Here is a 16,888-nt window from a genome sequence, read left to right as displayed (position 1 = left end):
TTTTACTTTCATGCATTGGAGAAGGAAATGGCAACCCACTCCAGTGTTCTTGCCTGGAGCATGTCTGTGATCGGAGGCTTGCTCCTGGTGGTGGCCCTGGGCCTGGGGGGTGTGTCCATGGATGAGAAGAAGAAAGAATGGTAACAGAGTCCTCCCTGCCTGGCTGGGACCCGTGGCCGTCGAGGACTGGTTCAGGGTGGATTTGAGTAACTGCCAGCATCTCCTGTACCCTCTTTCCTTCCCTCCCTTGGTAAAGGCACAGATGTTTTGAGAACTTTATTTGCAGACACCTTAATGACTAAACCTGCTAAGGACCCACAGCCTGGCATCTGACCACCTGGAGCCGGCCTGCCGAGGCCAGTGCCCCCCACACCCCAGGGCAGGGCCGTGGCTTGTTGGAGTGAGCATCTTGCTTGGCTGTGGCCTGTCAGCCCAACTTTTTTTTTTTATTTTTTTGGGGTGAGGGACCTTGAAGCTGTACTGTGAGCAGATACATTTCGTCTATGGGGGTGCACAGAGTCAGACATGACTGAAGTGACTTAGCAGCAAGGAAACATCTGTAGAGGCTGTACGGTGTGAGTAGGAAGAGAACAATGATATGGAAAATCTGGAATTACTTAAGGCAAAGACCAGAGAAGGATATCTGAAGCAGAAGGAGCTGCATGGAAAAAGCATGGAGATGAATACTGGGAATACTAAAATTCAGATATTAAAGTAGTAGGTGGGTGGGAAACAGAGAAGGGAAAACTCTGCCATGAGTCAGACAATGTCCCCGAGAGTCAGCCCCTCAGCCAGAGAATCCATAAAAGGCTACAGAAGCCTCAACAGTTTTTTTTTTTTTTTTCAATTTTATTATGTCTTTATTTATAAATGTATCTTTGTCATTGTAAAAGCAACATAATCACACTAAAAGATGAAAACCAGCAGCTTTTAAGTTTAATTGGGTCCCATTTGTTTATTTTTGCTTTTATTTCCAATATTCTGGGAGGCGGGTCATAGAGGATCCTGCTGTGATGTATGTCAGAGAGTGTTTTGCCTATGTTCTCCTCTAGGAGTTTTATAGTTTCTGGTCTTACGTTTAGATCTTTAATCCATTTTGAGTTTATTTTTGTGTATGGTGTTAGAAAGTGTTCTAGTTTCATTCTTTTACACGTGGTTGACCAGATTTCCCAGCACCACTTGTTAAAGAGATTGTCTTTAATCCATTGTATATTCTTGCCTCCTTTGTCAAAGATAAGGTGTCCATATGTGCATGGATTTATCTCTGGGCTTTCTATTTTGTTCCATTGATCAATATTTCTGTCTTTCTGCCAGTACCATACTGTCTTGATAACTGTGGCTTTGTAGTAGAGCCTGAAGTCAGGTACGTTGATTCCTCCAGTTCCATTCTTCTTTCTCAAGATTGCTTTGGCTATTCGAGGTTTTTTGTATTTCCATACAAATTGTGAAATTATTTGTTCTAGCTCTGTGAAGAATACCGTTGGTAGCTTGATAGGGATTGCATTGAATCTATAAATTGCTTTGAGTAGTATACTCATTTTCACTATATTGATTCTTCCAATCCATGAACATGGTATATTTCTCCATCTATTAATGTCCTCTTTGATTTCTTTCACCAGTGTTTTATAGTTTTCTATATATAGGTCTTCTTTAGGTAGATATATTCCTAAGTATTTTATTCTTTCCGTTGCAATGGTTAATGGAATTGTTTCCTTAATTTCTCTTTCTGTTTTCTCATTATTAGTGTATAGGAATGCAAGGGATTTCTGTGTGTTGATTTTATATCCTGCAACTTTACTATAGTCATTGATTAGTTCTAGTAATTTTCTGGTGGAGTCTTTAGGGTTTTCTATGTAGAAGATCATGTCATCTGCAAATAGTGAGAGTTTTACTTCTTCTTTTCCAATTTGGATTCCTTTTATTTCTTTTTCTGCTCTGATTGCTGTGGCCAAAACTTCCAAAACTATGTTGAATAGTAATGGTGAAAGTGGGCACCCTTGTCTTGTTCCTGACTTTAGAGGAAATGCTTTCAATTTTTCACCATTGAGGATAATGTTTGCTGTGGGTTTGTCATATATAGCTTTTATTATGTTGAGGTATGTTCCTTCTATTCCTGATTTCTGGAGAGTTTTTATCATAAAAGGATGTTGAATTTTGTCAAAGGCTTTCTCTGCATCTATTGAGATAATCATATGGTTTTTATTTTTCAATTTGTTAATGTGATGTATTAAACTTAAAAGCTTCTGCACATTAAAGGAAACTATTAGCAAGGTGAAAAGGCAGCCTTTAGAATGGGAGAAAATAATAGCAAATGAAGCAACTAACAAACAACTAATCTCAAAAATACACAAGCAACTCCTACAGCTCAACTCCAGAAAAATAAATGACCCAATCAAAAAATGGGCCAAAGAACTAAATAGACATTTCTCCAAAGAAGACATACAGATGGTTAACAAACACATGAAAAGATGCTCAACATCACTCATTATCAGAGAAATGCAAATCAAAACCACTATGAGGTACCATTTCACACCAGTCAGAATGGCTGCGATCCAAAAGTCTACAAGCAATAAATGCTGGAGAGGGTGTGGAGAAAAGGGAACCCTCTTACACTGTTAGTGGGAATGCAAACTAGTACAGCCACTATGGAGAACAGTGTGGAGATTCCTTAAAAAACTGGAAATAGAACTGCCTTATGATCCAGCAATCCCACTGCTGGGCATACACACTGAGGGAACCAGAAGGGAAAGAGACACGTGTACCCCAATGTTCACTGCAGCACTGTTTATAATAGCTAGGACATGGAAGCAACCAAGATGTCCATCAGCAGATGAATGGATAGGAAAGCTATGGTACATATACACATTGGAGTATTACTCAGCCATTAAAAAGAATACATTTGAATCAGTTCTAATGAGGTGGATGAAACTGGAACCTATTATACAGAGTGAAGTAAGTCAGAAAGAAAAACACCAATACAGTATACTAACGCATATATATGGAATTTAGAAAGATGGTAACAATAACCCTGTATACGAGACAGCAAAAGAGACACTGATGTATAGAACAGTCTTATGGACTCTGTTGGAGAGGGAGAGGGTGGGAAGATTTGGGAGAATGGCATTGAAACATGTATAATATCATGTATGAAACGAGTTGCCAGTCCAGGTTCGATGCACGATACTGGATGCTTGGGGCTGGTGCACTGGGACAACCCAGAGGGATGGTACGGGGAGGGGGGAGGGAGGAGGGAGGAGGGTTCAGGATGGGGAACACATGTATACCTGTGGCGGATTCATTTCGATATTTGGCAAAACTAATACAATTTTGTAAAGTTTAAAAATAAAATAAAATTTTAAAAAAATTAAAAAAAAAAAAGATGAAAACCAGAAACATGAAAACAAGATCACCCACAACCCCACAATCTAACAACTGTTACCACTGGGCAAGAATTATCTCATAACTTTTTTCATATAATTGCATACTTGGTAAACAGACAAAACTCAAAAGTCCACCCTACTTGATTTTCCTTAAGAGAAAACTGCCAACCAACAGGAACTTGTATTCAATTAGTACCTTTTCCTTAGAGGATTTAGAAAATTCTAAGATAAAGCATGATATATGGGTTTCTTAGGCTCAGGACTATTGAAATTTGGTGCCAAATCATTTTCTTGGGAAGTGTGTTTGAGAGGGTATACTGTGCACTCTAGGATGTCTATAAGACATTATGGGGAAACCCGGATGAACTTTTTGGCCAATGCAATATTTATCTATGGATCCCAGTCTCTAGCCAACCAAGTATCAGTTGCTCCATAAACAGTTATTATATAATAAGGCTAGATTGGAAAAGCTATAAGATAGTGCAGGGTGGTGGCTGGGTGTACAATTAGCACATCTGGCTTGAAATCCCAACTTTACAACCTACCAACTGTGAGATCTTTAGCCAGTCATTTATGTTCTCCAATTTAAACTTTAATCCCTTCATCCATAAAGCAAGAATAATAAAAGGACTTACAAGAATCTTTTAAGGATGAGCTATTGCATATAAAGCCACAAGCTAAAAAGAGAAGCAGTTGCTGTTGTAAGACATAATGAGTAGAGGGTCAGATCAGATGATACATAGTTCAGGCTTTGAAAGCCACAAGGCTGCTGTTGCAACTACTCAAGTCTGCAGTTGTAGTAGAAAAGCAGGCACAGATAACACGTGCACCAATGAGCATGGCTGTGCTCTGATAACACTTCATTTACTACAGAGGGGCAGCCACATTTGGCCCACAGGTCATAGCCAGCTGACCTCTGCTTTAAGATGTCTAAATTTAAATCAAGAAGTACACCCTACAGAAGATTCTTGAACTGGGCTACAAAAAAATCAAAGTGATTCCTTGGATAGGTTGAATTTTTAGCATCATGCTGTATAGTCTACCTCAAGCCAGGTCTGGAGTCTATAACAACTGTCTAAGCATGAGACAAGAAGGACCTGCACTGTGGGTAATACAAATGCAATCCCTGCAGGAGAGGATGGCAAATGCAACTCCTTGCCTCCCGCACACCTGGCTGTGGTAATAACCTCTGAGGGTCTGTCTGTATTTTTCTGCACTGTCTTAGTCATAGTTGGAGCCCATTAGTTCAGTTCAGTTCAGTCGCTCAGTCGTGTCCGATTCTTTGCGAACCCATGAATCGCAGCACGCCAGGCCTCCCTGTCTATCACCAACTCCCAAACTCATGTCCATTGAGTCGGTGATGCCATCCAACCATCTCATCCTCTGTGGTCCCATTCTCCTGCCCCCAATCCCTCCCAGCATCAGGGTCTTTTCCAATGAGTCAACTCTTCGCATCAGGTGGCCAAAGTATTGGAGTTTCAGCTTCAGCATTAGTCCTTCCAATGAACACCGAGAACTGATCTCCTTTAGGATGGACTGGTTGGATCTCCTTGCAGTCCAAGGGACTCTCAACAGTCTTCTCCAATACCACAGTTCAAAAGCATCAATTCTTCGGCACTCAGCTTTCTTCACAGTCCAACTCTCACATCCATACATGACCACAGGAAAAACCATAGCCTTGACTAGACGGACCTTTGTTGGCAAAGTAATGTCTCTCCATTTTAATATGCTATCTAGGTTGGTCATAACCTTCCTTCCAAGGAGTAAGCATCTTTTAATTTCATGGCTGCAATCACCATCTGCAGTGATTTTGGAGCCCAGAAAAATAAAGCCAGCCACTGTTTCCACTGTTTCCCCATCTATTTCCCATGAAGTGATGGGACCAGATGCCATGATCTTAGTTTTCTGAATGTTGAGTTTTAAGCCAACTTTTTCACTCTCCTCTTTCACTTTCATCAAGAGGCTTTTTAGTTCCTCTTCACTTTCTGCCATAAGGGTGGTGTCATCTGCATATCTGAGGTTATTGATATTTCTCCCGCCAATCTTGATTCCAGCTTGTGCTTCTTCCCATATTACCTAGCAAATAATTAGCATAGACCTAGAAAACCTCTGGAGAATTAATTAGCTAAAGTTAAAAATTAAAATGTTATTCTTAATTTATACTGACTCCTAAACAGATGAGTTGCTTGAATTTGAGACTCATACTTAAGCTACTCTCAGTTTCAAGCAATGATTCCATTTTTCATGCAGGGCATTAAGAATCTGTCAGAAATGATGATTCAAATAGTTGTACTACAGACTAGTGGTCACTATATGAAATGATCATGACTCTTAACCATTGCCATCATTTCCTGTACATGATACCTTCTAACTTTGGTCTGGTTTTGGATTTTCAAATTGGGCCCTTCCTTTTATGTTCCTAAGAACAACAGCTTTAAGCAGATTGGTTAAAAATGCCAGGTTAAACATGTTGTACCCCAACCGAGTCAGGGGAGGCACAGCCTACAACCCCAGATAAAGTCTTTGGAGACAGATGCCTAAAATGTGGCATATCTACTTCCCATAGGGAGTTCTGGCATTTTAAGAACAGGAACCTAAAAGCATGCTCTGAGCCCAGAAAAGGTTTAATACACATTGTTCACAGCACAGACTTGAACAGTCATTTGATACAAATTGTGTTGAATCAATGAATGTACCAGAGACTATCAAGAATTTTTTCATGGATTGATATTTAAAATTTGGGACTAAGCCAGAGATGGCTTACTACTCGATTGAAAAATAAAAGGATTTTTTAAGAACAGTGTCCTATACTCAATTCATTAAAAAATGAATTAGTGTAACCATCTACCCATACCCAAGCTCAACAATGCATTTCCGGTTTGTATAAATGCATTGTATTTCTAATTACATATTTTCTAAAAGCCTATAAAAATAAATGATGTGTGATCCTACCCTTCAAGCAGTTTCTAGAAAATGAGCCACTTAACTGCTGCTTATTTCAGCTTTCAGAGCAATTAAAAAATAATAATGATAATGAATAAAAGTTTACTAAACAATGAAATACAGGGATTTCCTTGGCAGTCCAATGGTTATGAGTTGGCCTTCCAATGCAGGGGTGAGGTTTTGATCCCTGGTCAGGGAGCTAAGATTCCACATGACTCAAAGCCAAAAAACCAAAAGGTAAAACAGAAGCAATATTATAACAAATTAAAAAACGTTTTAAAAAAATACAACGAAATACAGAAAACTTTCCCTTTCCAAGAGAATTCTAGGCCCGCATTTCCTTACTGTTGTTGCTCAGCCGTGTCTGACTCTGTGACCGCATGGACTACAGCACGCTAGGCTCCGCCATTCCCCACTATCTCCCGGAGTTTGCTCAGATCCATGTCCCTTGAGTCGGTGATGCTATCCAACCGCCTCATTCTCTGCTGCCCTCTTCTCCTTTTGCCTTCAGTCTTTCCCTTTCACAGCATTTCCTTAAAGTGTTCTATTAGTTTGTTAAGTGTTCTATGTGGCCAAAAATAATTTACAAACTGATGCCCGAGAGAGTGCCCTTTTGGAGGAGATAATACAAAAAATACCACTACACGTGTGACACACTGTCGTTTTAGAAATCCACACTAACTAGAGACATATCTTGATTTTGAAATCTTAATCTAGGAAGGAACAAAAAGTGTCTGTTAGAATCAAAGAAGTAAGGTAATAACTATATAGCTTTAGGGAAATCGCCTAGGTCTCATCTCAACGTTTTTTTTTAATTGTAATACCATTAGTAGTTACTCTATAGGATCATGCCAGGATTGAATGAGTTCATACATGTAAAAATTTCTACACAAAGTTCACATACAGCAAACAGGAAGAACCTAGACATGGTTATTACCAGAGATTCAGCATGTGCGTAAGATATCAAAGGCCTGAGAATTCCAACAGCAAAGGGGAGAGCGAAGTTGGCTTTCTCAAATCCATTTGATCACGTATATTAATTTGAATTTTCAGTCACAAGACTCAGAAGCCAGTGCTAGCTAAACATGAAATCATTTATTCAAGGCATATTAGATTTTTTTCAGAATTACTCAGTAGGCTACAGAAAGAGTAGTCTAGAAAAACCAGATTTAGCCTAAGCTTCCAGAAACTCAGACCCCATATACAACAAGTGTGATGAGAACACTGCTACCAGCCACCACTGAACACTAGGTCCTGTAATCTGCAAAGCTCTGAGGAACTCAACTTGAATGCAGTTGTTCCTGGGACGGGATCTTGATTCTGCATCCAGCACAGGACTCAGCAAACCACACTCTCTCCCAAAAATGGAAGTCTGTTCTGCCAGCACCCTCCCCAGAGGGGGCAAAACACAGGTTCTGCATTGCACCTTTATCCTCTAGTTGCTCACTTATGAATCAGTCTGTAGGCGGAATCTAGGTCATATGTCTGTTTTTTAGCTGCAAAGAAAGCAAAAGAAGAAAGTTTTATGGGCTCTCCCTGGGGAGGTGAGCCTTCCCTGGCGAGAAGCTCCCTAAAGATAATAAATGCGTTTTCAACAGTTACTGGAAACCCAAAACACATGAAAAATAGGTGTTTCGCTGCACCATGAAACCCCTGTGTGTTGTTGTTCAGTGGCTAAGTTGTGTCTGACTTTCTGTGACCCCATGAACTGCAGCACGCCAGGCTTCCCTGTCTTTCACCATTACCCAGAGTCTGCTCAAACTCAGTCCATTGGGTTTGTGATGCCATCCAACCATTCCATCCTCTGTTGCCCCCTTCTCTTCCTGCCTTCAATCTTTCCATGTATCAGGGTCTTTTCCAAGAAGTCGGCTCTTCACATCAGGTGGCCGAAGTATTGGAGTTTCAGCTTCAGCATCAGTCCTTCCAGTGAGTATTCAGGGTTGATTTCCTTTAGGATTGACTGGTTTGATTTCCTTGTTGTCCAATCAACTCTCAAGAGTCTTCTCCTCTCCCTAAAAGCTACTGATGTCTTATAGAAACTACTACTGTGTATATTCCTTCCCTTAGCAGGCCACACATCAACATCTTGCTTTTTAGTTTTAGGGAAGAGACTAAAATTCAAGAGTTTAATGTTAGAAAGTTTCTTCTAGGGTACCTATTGATCTTAGAATATTCTGAGATTGAAGTGGGCCTAAAGGTCACTATAAATAGGACAGAAACAGAAAGGAAATCTTCCAGAAGTAGAGCATGCTGTGGAGGCTGCATAAACGGAAGACACTGCAGGTCTTTCTGAGACTGTTCTTGTGGCCGCTCGGGTAGATCCCACCCGCCCTATTATTTCCCATCCATATGGCATTTTCCTGGTGTCCTGCTTCTGAACACAACCTCATGGGAACCACCACAGCATAAGAGTAAGATGGAGCAGCCTGGGAAGGACTGAGATGTAGAAACAGACCCTTCTTCTGAGTGCAGCTTTTGTGAGCCTCAGAGTCAGCTACAGAGATTGAGACAAGGTGGGATGTGTGTGTGGTGGGATCAGACATAAAACATTCAGGGACCCCTGGGTTACTTAATCTCATAGTAACTCTAAAAGGTAATTGGATCTGGCCATAGCATGAATCCAAAGGAAGTACCTTCAGAGATTCAGGCAAAAAGTATCAAGAAGGCACCAGGTAAATGGAGTAGAAGGTCAGGGGGCTCCATCAGCCATTGATATGGGCCCAAAAGATAGGATTCTCAATCTTGGGAATGCTCTGGCAAGAGCAGGCCAAGGCCCTCATTCTAAATAGACAAATCTACCAAAGCATATTATAAATACCGAGCTTGGACACAAAAATGCATAAGAGCCATTATTAGAGATAAGGTATGATGTGGACAGTGAGATGCATCAGAGCTCCTGACCTACAGGTTAAATTAAATTACAGACCAGAAATGAAGGTGTTAAAAATAATTTTGCTAGGACCCCAGGCATAAATCAGGAATGTTCCAGAAAATGGGACATATGCTCACCCCAGTTATATGTTACCTGGCTGTAGTGAATCCCCAGGCAGAATTCAACTAAACATGGCTAAGAAAAGAAGAGAATGCAGAGGTTGAAAACGAAAGAAAACCTGACTTAGGAGACTGCTTTTCTTTTCCTTCCTTTGCTTTTGGTATTTGAAGAGATGGTGTGAAAAACCAAAGATGCTAGCATACATTTACTTTTAATTTTTTTCCCTCTCTTAATTCACAGCCAGAGGGTACCATGCTTATTCCAGCAATAGCACACGGCATGAAAATTCTTGCAGAAAGTTTCTCGAGAAGATTGAAGAGCAAAAGGCAAATTTACTTTGGCAGTGGGGTCAGCAGCAGAAAGGAGGCTTGTCTAAAGAAGAAGCTCCTCTAACATCCTGCTAGTTTCAGCTTCGGGCATGGCCAGACTGCTGATGATGCCCACAGGATTTGTGCAAGAGGTGGCTGGGAGAACAAAGCCAGAGGCTGTGGACGTTAGCTCATTAGAAGTTTTGGAAACACTAAAAAAAAAGAAAATCAGATGTTTATCACCAGACTGATAATGATGTGACCCAAGAGGACTCACGTTGTTAGGAGAGACACTTTTATAAGACAAAGATCTTTATGGGAAATGTTCCCTGGTCCCAAAGGTAATCAAAGAATGAATTGGTGCTGCCTCCAAATGCTGCCATCTTAGCTTCAGGCAGACAGTCTGAGCCGGGCCTCTGTTTTGTAAACGCTGAAATACTATCCTCAGAAAGGAAGCAGAGCTTTATCAGAGATCTTAAAAATAAAAAGACTTTGGGAACAATCTGACTAATCAAGGCTGCAGTATTGTTCCTGCTGCAGGATTGTTCCTGCACACCTCGGTGTCAACTTTGAAAACCCGCCTGGCTCTGGGAAGCCATTTTCATTATTAAGACATCCGGAAGGACAATTTCAACAGCAGTATGCTTGGAGGGAAGACAGGTGTAGGTTCTACCTTCTACAGTGAGGCCTTGTACCTTCTTGGTCATATTAGCAGTTCAGTGCCCTTTAGCCTTGGGAAACTCCCTCCGCCCTCTCTCTGTACACAGCTTCTCTTCAAAGTTTACACTTGGATTTGTAAAGGATTTGGGATTTGGAGGATTAGAAATCCAGCATTAAAGTGCATGGTGGGTCAGCCAGGCCTTAAGTTAATTAACATCATGCCCTTAAGTAGAGTTTGACACTGCAATCATTGTGCAAGGAATGTCAGCATGAAGTGAAAGAAAGTCCTTGTCCCACAAGACATTTCAGCCCTCCTCACAAATTCATAGGCCTCTTTCTTCCTTTTCTCTTATTTTTCTGTTGGTACTTATTGTCTGTCCAATATATATTGGATATATCCATATGTTTTACTTAGGTTTTGTTGTTATTGTTATACATGAAGTCAGGATCCTGTTTCATAAATTTCTCTGTTCCCAGTGCCTGGTATATAACAGGCAATTCCATAACATTTGCTGAATGAAAGAATGATGGATTTAAATATATCCTTATATAATATGAGTCATTTGATATAGATTGCCCTCCAGATGTAAGGTCATTAATTGAGAAAAGGAGTTCTCCAAAATTCTGGTTTTTCCCCCTGTGCCTAGAGGCTTCTGGGCTGGAGACTCTTAGGAAAGAAAGGAATTTGAAGGAATATTCAAGGATCCATGGAATGAAGTTGAGTATGGGGCTAAGGAATTGGTAAATGGATGCATTCACCCACATTTTGGAATTTTTTAAAAAGCCAGACTAACGCCCAATAACTATTAAAAATGTACTATTTCTGGGACTTTCCTGACGGTCCAGCAGTTAAGACTCTGCTTCCAATGCAGGCAGCACAGGTTCGATCCCTGGTCAGGGAGCCGAGATTCCACGAGCAGCTTGGTGTGGGGGATGGTGGAGGGGTGGGGAGGAGGGCGGAGGATAGTGTTTCTTAAATGTCCGTCTCTTAATCATATCAGCAAGTATTACTTGGCTGACCTATCATTACAATAAATTCTTGAAACAAACAAACCGACAAGGTTCAATGAGAGCCAGGAAATAGAAAACAGGTATTGTGTCCCAAATCTAAGGAAAAAAATCCTAAAAAATAATAAGGAAAACAAAGGATTTTAAAAGGAAAAAGGGGAAGCACGTACAAGCATGCTGAGGCCTCAAGAAGGAAAACAAGGAAACAAGAAGTAAAACTTTCTAAACATAAGGCCAACTTAGAGGCAGCACTGGGAGAGGGCGGGCACTGAGACCCTCCCCCAAAGACTGAACCAACAGGTCAGATAAGAGGCATCATTGCCCCGACCTCCCGCTCCAGCGCCTCCCACCCCAAGCAGTTGTTCAGTCCTCCTGCTCAAGCTTTCACTGTAGCGATAGTCTCACATCAGGTTTTTGTCTGCAATCTCTACAGCCATTACCTTAGCTCAAGGCTTTGTTGTTTTCCCATAAGAATACAATCACTACCATGTCAATCTGTCTTTCCAGAGTCTCCAAGGGCAAATCTGACCACTCTACCCTCTGGTGTAAAATCCTTCAGAGGCTCCTCCTCAGCCTATTTACCGTCTGACGGTAAATCGTCTACCTACCATGTGGGAGACCTGGGTTCAGTCCTAGGGTCTGGAAGATCCCCTGGAGAAGGAAGTGGCCACCCACTCCAGTATTCTTGCCTGGAAAATCCCATGGACGGAAGAACCTGGTGGGCTATAGTCCATGGGGTCGCAAAGAGTCGGACACAATTGAATGATTTCTCTTTCTTTCTTTCTTTAAGCCTATTTAAATGATGTCCATTCAAGCTGTATTTCCAAACCACGCACTCAAAGGTTCACAGCAAGGCCTAGGTGTTAACTTCCCTCAGAGCAGAGACAATGCCTATCTTACTCAAAGATGAATCCCAAACAATTAGCACAGTGACTGTGCTCCACAAGTATACATATGTGTATTCCACAAATAAATAAGTGGAAAAATTATGATTTACAACTATGCAGAATGCAATCTTAGTAATGCAAAACATATATATATATATGCACATAGAAAATATCAGAAAAATATATTAAACCATTTACTTTTAATTTATGATTTTTTAAATTTTTTTCAAAATGTATGATGAAACTATTTTTCTCTCTGATACTGAGACACAGAGACAAAGGGAGCAGAGTAAAAATTGTGCCCCTGATACATTAGATAACAGCGTGGAGCACAGAGGGGAGGTTAAGCCTCTCACCAGCTCACACTGGATTCTGCGTCTTCCGGCCCTGACTCTGCCCACACTTCCTGCTACTCGCTGCCACCAGGACGGTGAGCAGTGCCAAGCCACACTATGTTCCTTACAGGCGTATTTGCCACCCATTCTCTCAGCCCACTATTCCAACATTCCCAATGTGCTCGTTCTGTGCTCTGGCCATCTTTTCATTTCTAGGGCAAAGCACAGTTCCTAATACACAGTGAAACATATTAAGTGCTGATGGAGTCAACTAATACTTGAGTAAAGCAGTGACACTGAAAGTGAAGCCTGTTTCCTTCATTGACTAAAATCATTCTTACCTACCAGGGCTATTGTGGGGCCTAAATGAGAAAACACACAAAAATCCCACTGGCATATCATAAGCACTCCAAACATGAACACAGTTATTGAATACTGTCAGTGTGATCACATACAGGTTGCTTTGCTGCCTTAGCCACAAACACCTTAAATTGTGGGTCACAGTTGCACCCATCCCCTTGAAATAAGAACGAGATTAAAGCAGTTTGAGAACTACAAATCGCTAAACAAACATATACTATCATTATGGTAATAATGATGATGATGATATGCCATTTTCTTTGTGAATCCTGCCTACAATAAGCTTATCCTTTAACGTCACATTACCTTTGCCGATGTTTCGAACCATCCCACGAAACCATGCTCCTTGCAGAACTGGTCCATCTTGAGGCCGTTGTTCAGTAGCACATCCTTCCCCTGGTCACATTTGTTGGCCAACAAAACCACAGAAACTGGTTTGCCATTAGGGAGACTTAACTTTGAGTCCAAGTCATTCTTCCACTTTGTCACTGCTTCAAATGTAGCTGGCCTGGTGACATCGAAGACAATAAATGCACCCATAGCTTCTCGGTAATAGACCCGTGTCATGTTTCCAAATCTTTCTTGACCTATCACCAAAAAGAAACAGAAATCAAAAATTCACTTCTGTTGTAAACTGAATCATATACTGGACCCTAACAAGGCTTCCAGAATGAGCAGATCACTCCGCAAAGTGTTTCATTGCTTCTCTATAAAAAATGCACTAAATACACAACCAGGAAGCTCTTGTTTGTTTGTTTGTTTGTTTTTTGAATCCCAAGGGGATTCATTCATGTAATAAGTAATTATTGAAATATCCTTGGACCGTGTAACACTCCAGGACTGTGCTAATACAGTGTACCCCTAGCACATATGCCTACCTTGGTTTAATTAAAATGAAATAAAATTTAAAATTCAGTTCCACAGTCACATTTCAAGTGTTCGATAACCACATGTGGTTGTGGCTACAGTATTAGACACCCCAGTAGAGAATACTTTCATTATCACAGGATGCTCTATTGGACAGTAGTGTTCTAAATATTTGGAATACAATGATTAAAACATGAAAATACCTCCCATCATGGAGTTTACATTTTAGTGGGACAATTAGTACTAATTAGATTAGCATGTTACAGAGGCATCCGCAGTCAACTCCTATTAAGGATAATAGTACATTCGCTAACCATCAGAAATATAATTTTCATAAATAATCACGAAGGTACAATTAATATTCCCATTTTAAAGTGAGATCAAGAGAGGCTAAGTAACTTCTTCAAATTATACAGATGCAAGCTTAAGAAGTTACAATCCAAAGTTGAGCTTTTTGCATCCAAAGCTCATAGTCGTTTACCAACAACAAATACCCTCAGTTACTAAACCATTGTCTTATACTCTCTCTCCCCTGGGTTTATGTACCAGGAGTGTCCCATCCAACTCAACTGAACAGAACACATGTTTATCCATCGATGTCAGTTTCTGAGCTACATGCTAGGAATACAACACTGAACTAGATGACCTATACCCTTAACTAGTCTGCAATCTATTGGATAAGGAAAGCCTTCTGACATATAAATACATTGTTGTTGTTGTAAAAGTTGCTCAGTCATGTCCAACTCTTTGCGATCCCATGGACTATACAGTCCATGGAATTCTCCAGGCCAGAATACTGGAGTGGGTAGCCTTTCCCTTCTCCAGGGGACCTTCCCAACTCAGGGATCTAACCCAGGTCTCCTGCATTGCAGGTGGATTCTTTACCATGGATTGGTCTTATTTAGACCAATCAGCCAGAATCAGTTTTGCTCTGATTATTAATTTTCTAAATGAATATTAGCAAGTTTCTTAAACACAGTAAGTTTAGCCTTCCCCATCTGCAAAAGTAATAATATGTACCTCACAGGGCTGTTACATGGATGACATGAACTGATGTATGTAAAGTACCCAGCACAGTCCCTAGCAACTAGCTAGTACTTGAGCTTTCTCTCCCTTTCTCCAGCATGTTAAAAATTATAAAAGACAATATGACAATGGTAGTGAAATCAGAGTTCTAGACCAGACTTTATGAAAGAACATCACAAGAATTTGAGCTGATCAACAAATATGGAAAAAATCCTATTGCTTTTAACTCTGTCCACAAGCAATTGCTGAAGATGGGAGATACTGAAGACTGGGTTTATGTTTTCTGAACCCCAAACTCCAGAAGTGTATGACCAGGCAGAGTTATTTTATTGTGATTTGGGAACTTCTTCATGTTCAGAGTTTTATAAAGTTTCAGAAATTAAAGTGTGTATTGAATAAGCCAACTTCTTTTTAAAAAAAAATGCTGAAACTGGCATGTATCTGTAGGTCAACATACTTCTAAGGACACTTAACATTTGAGTTCAAGGTTTTGTCATGGTGAGTTTTAATTCAAGTTACCAAATTCTTTTGTAGGTCATGTTCACACTGGCATTAGCACTGTGGATTGTAAGAGGAACTGATCCATAAGCACTTAATGAAAACACATGAAGGTCAAGGTTTCCTCACCTAGTGTGTGAGCCTGTGTTCTCAGGCACATATCACTGGAAAGAAGAGCACTTTGTCAGAGCCACATGACTGTCCTAAAATATTCCTTACTTGGGTTATACCAGCATTTAAAAAAAATTCCTCACAGTCATCTAGTCAATGAAAGAGAGTGGTATAATACTCCTCATATGACCCAAAGCCCACAGATGAACTTTCATTTTTCCAAAATGAGTTCTAAATTTCTTTTATTTCCATTTTTTGTTGTTTTAGATCCTTATGCATACAGTGATTTCCTTTGATACTGATCAGGGTGGCCATGACATTTCAGGAAGACAAGGGAAAAAGGCCCTCTGTGATCATTCGGAACTCTGAAGGCCTCTGGGCTTTTTCAGGATGTCTTATGATCCCTTTCAGAAAAATAATCAGATGAAGGGCAAAGTCATGGGTTATTCAATAATCTGCTTGTCCAGGGTTTTCATAGTACAGTAAGGCAGCCTTTAGGAAGAAAGATTTTACATTTCAAATATATGGCAAAGGGTCTATACAGGGAGAAAAAAAAGAGATATACTACATAGACCGCATAGACTTAAACTTTCATAGGGAGTGTGTGTGTGTGTGTTTGAGTTTGTGAGGGTATGTGTGTCAGATCAGAAACCAGAAGAAAAAGGTTTGTTTCTAGAAAGAAAAGACCTTTGTATATGGAGGTCACTGGGCCAGGAGACTTGGCAAGTTCGTATTTTTGGCATTCCAGCAAGAGGTCACATTCAGACCAAGAGCTTTCCGGCACTCATTTTATCCTGCCTTCGTCAGCTGACAGCCCTCTCTGCTGTTTCTTAAGAAAAGAATGAGAACCATGTGACGCTTAGTGAGTGCCTACATGTGGACCCAGTAGAGACCTGAGGAATCCATCACAGGTGATTTACTTTTTAAACAAAGACTATAATTCAAAAAAAAAAAAACAAAAAACAAAACACGCCACTGGGGTCAAATCACACATTTGACCCACATTTATTGACTAGACAATATGGTCCAGGTTCGGTGCTTTGTGCTGTAGATACAGAACTTCTAAACCAAGAGTGTCATACTGGAGGCCCAGATTGAAAATAAGTTGGTTTTCCATGTAGGTCCCCATTTCTTGTCGAACCTAAACACATACTCCATAGCCATGTGGACATGGCTCATGATTCAGTTTTCCGTCTAAAGGGATATTAAATGATAAAGCAATCAGCCGAATCACAAAGGTTAGTACAATGGCTGCGGTAATAGTTCGGATGACCTCCCACAGAAATCACTAAGTTGAAGGGTCAGAAGGTGGCCGGAGGGAGTGGGGTGGGGGCAGGGGGAGGCTTCATCTTAATCCCTTGTTACCTGTGCTGTTGCTGCTGCTGCTAAGTCACTTCAGCCGTGTCCGTTACCTGTGCAGCCTTATACAACTATATTTCTCTCCCTGAGACTCAGTTTTCTCATCTGTAAAATCAAGTTGTTCTGGCCAATCTCTAAGTACGCTTGCTGTTTT

The 16,888-nt window shown here is 40.6% G+C and overlaps 1 protein-coding gene across 1 annotated transcript in view; it reads right to left on the bottom strand.

Annotated features, from left to right (window-relative positions):
- The window catches only part of RAB38 (RAB38, member RAS oncogene family), a 66,087-nt gene that overhangs the window by 27,338 nt on the left and 21,861 nt on the right, over positions 1 to 16,888 (bottom strand). The window contains exon 2 of the mRNA XM_002699047.7: positions 13,180 to 13,460. Coding sequence (XP_002699093.2) covers positions 13,180 to 13,460 — 281 coding nt within the window. The remainder of the gene's footprint in view (positions 1 to 13,179; positions 13,461 to 16,888) is intronic.

Source organism: Bos taurus, chromosome 29, assembly GCF_002263795.3.
Source record: "Bos taurus isolate L1 Dominette 01449 registration number 42190680 breed Hereford chromosome 29, ARS-UCD2.0, whole genome shotgun sequence".
Lineage (NCBI taxonomy): Eukaryota > Metazoa > Chordata > Mammalia > Artiodactyla > Bovidae > Bos > Bos taurus.
This window is presented reverse-complemented; position numbering and strand designations above follow the sequence as displayed.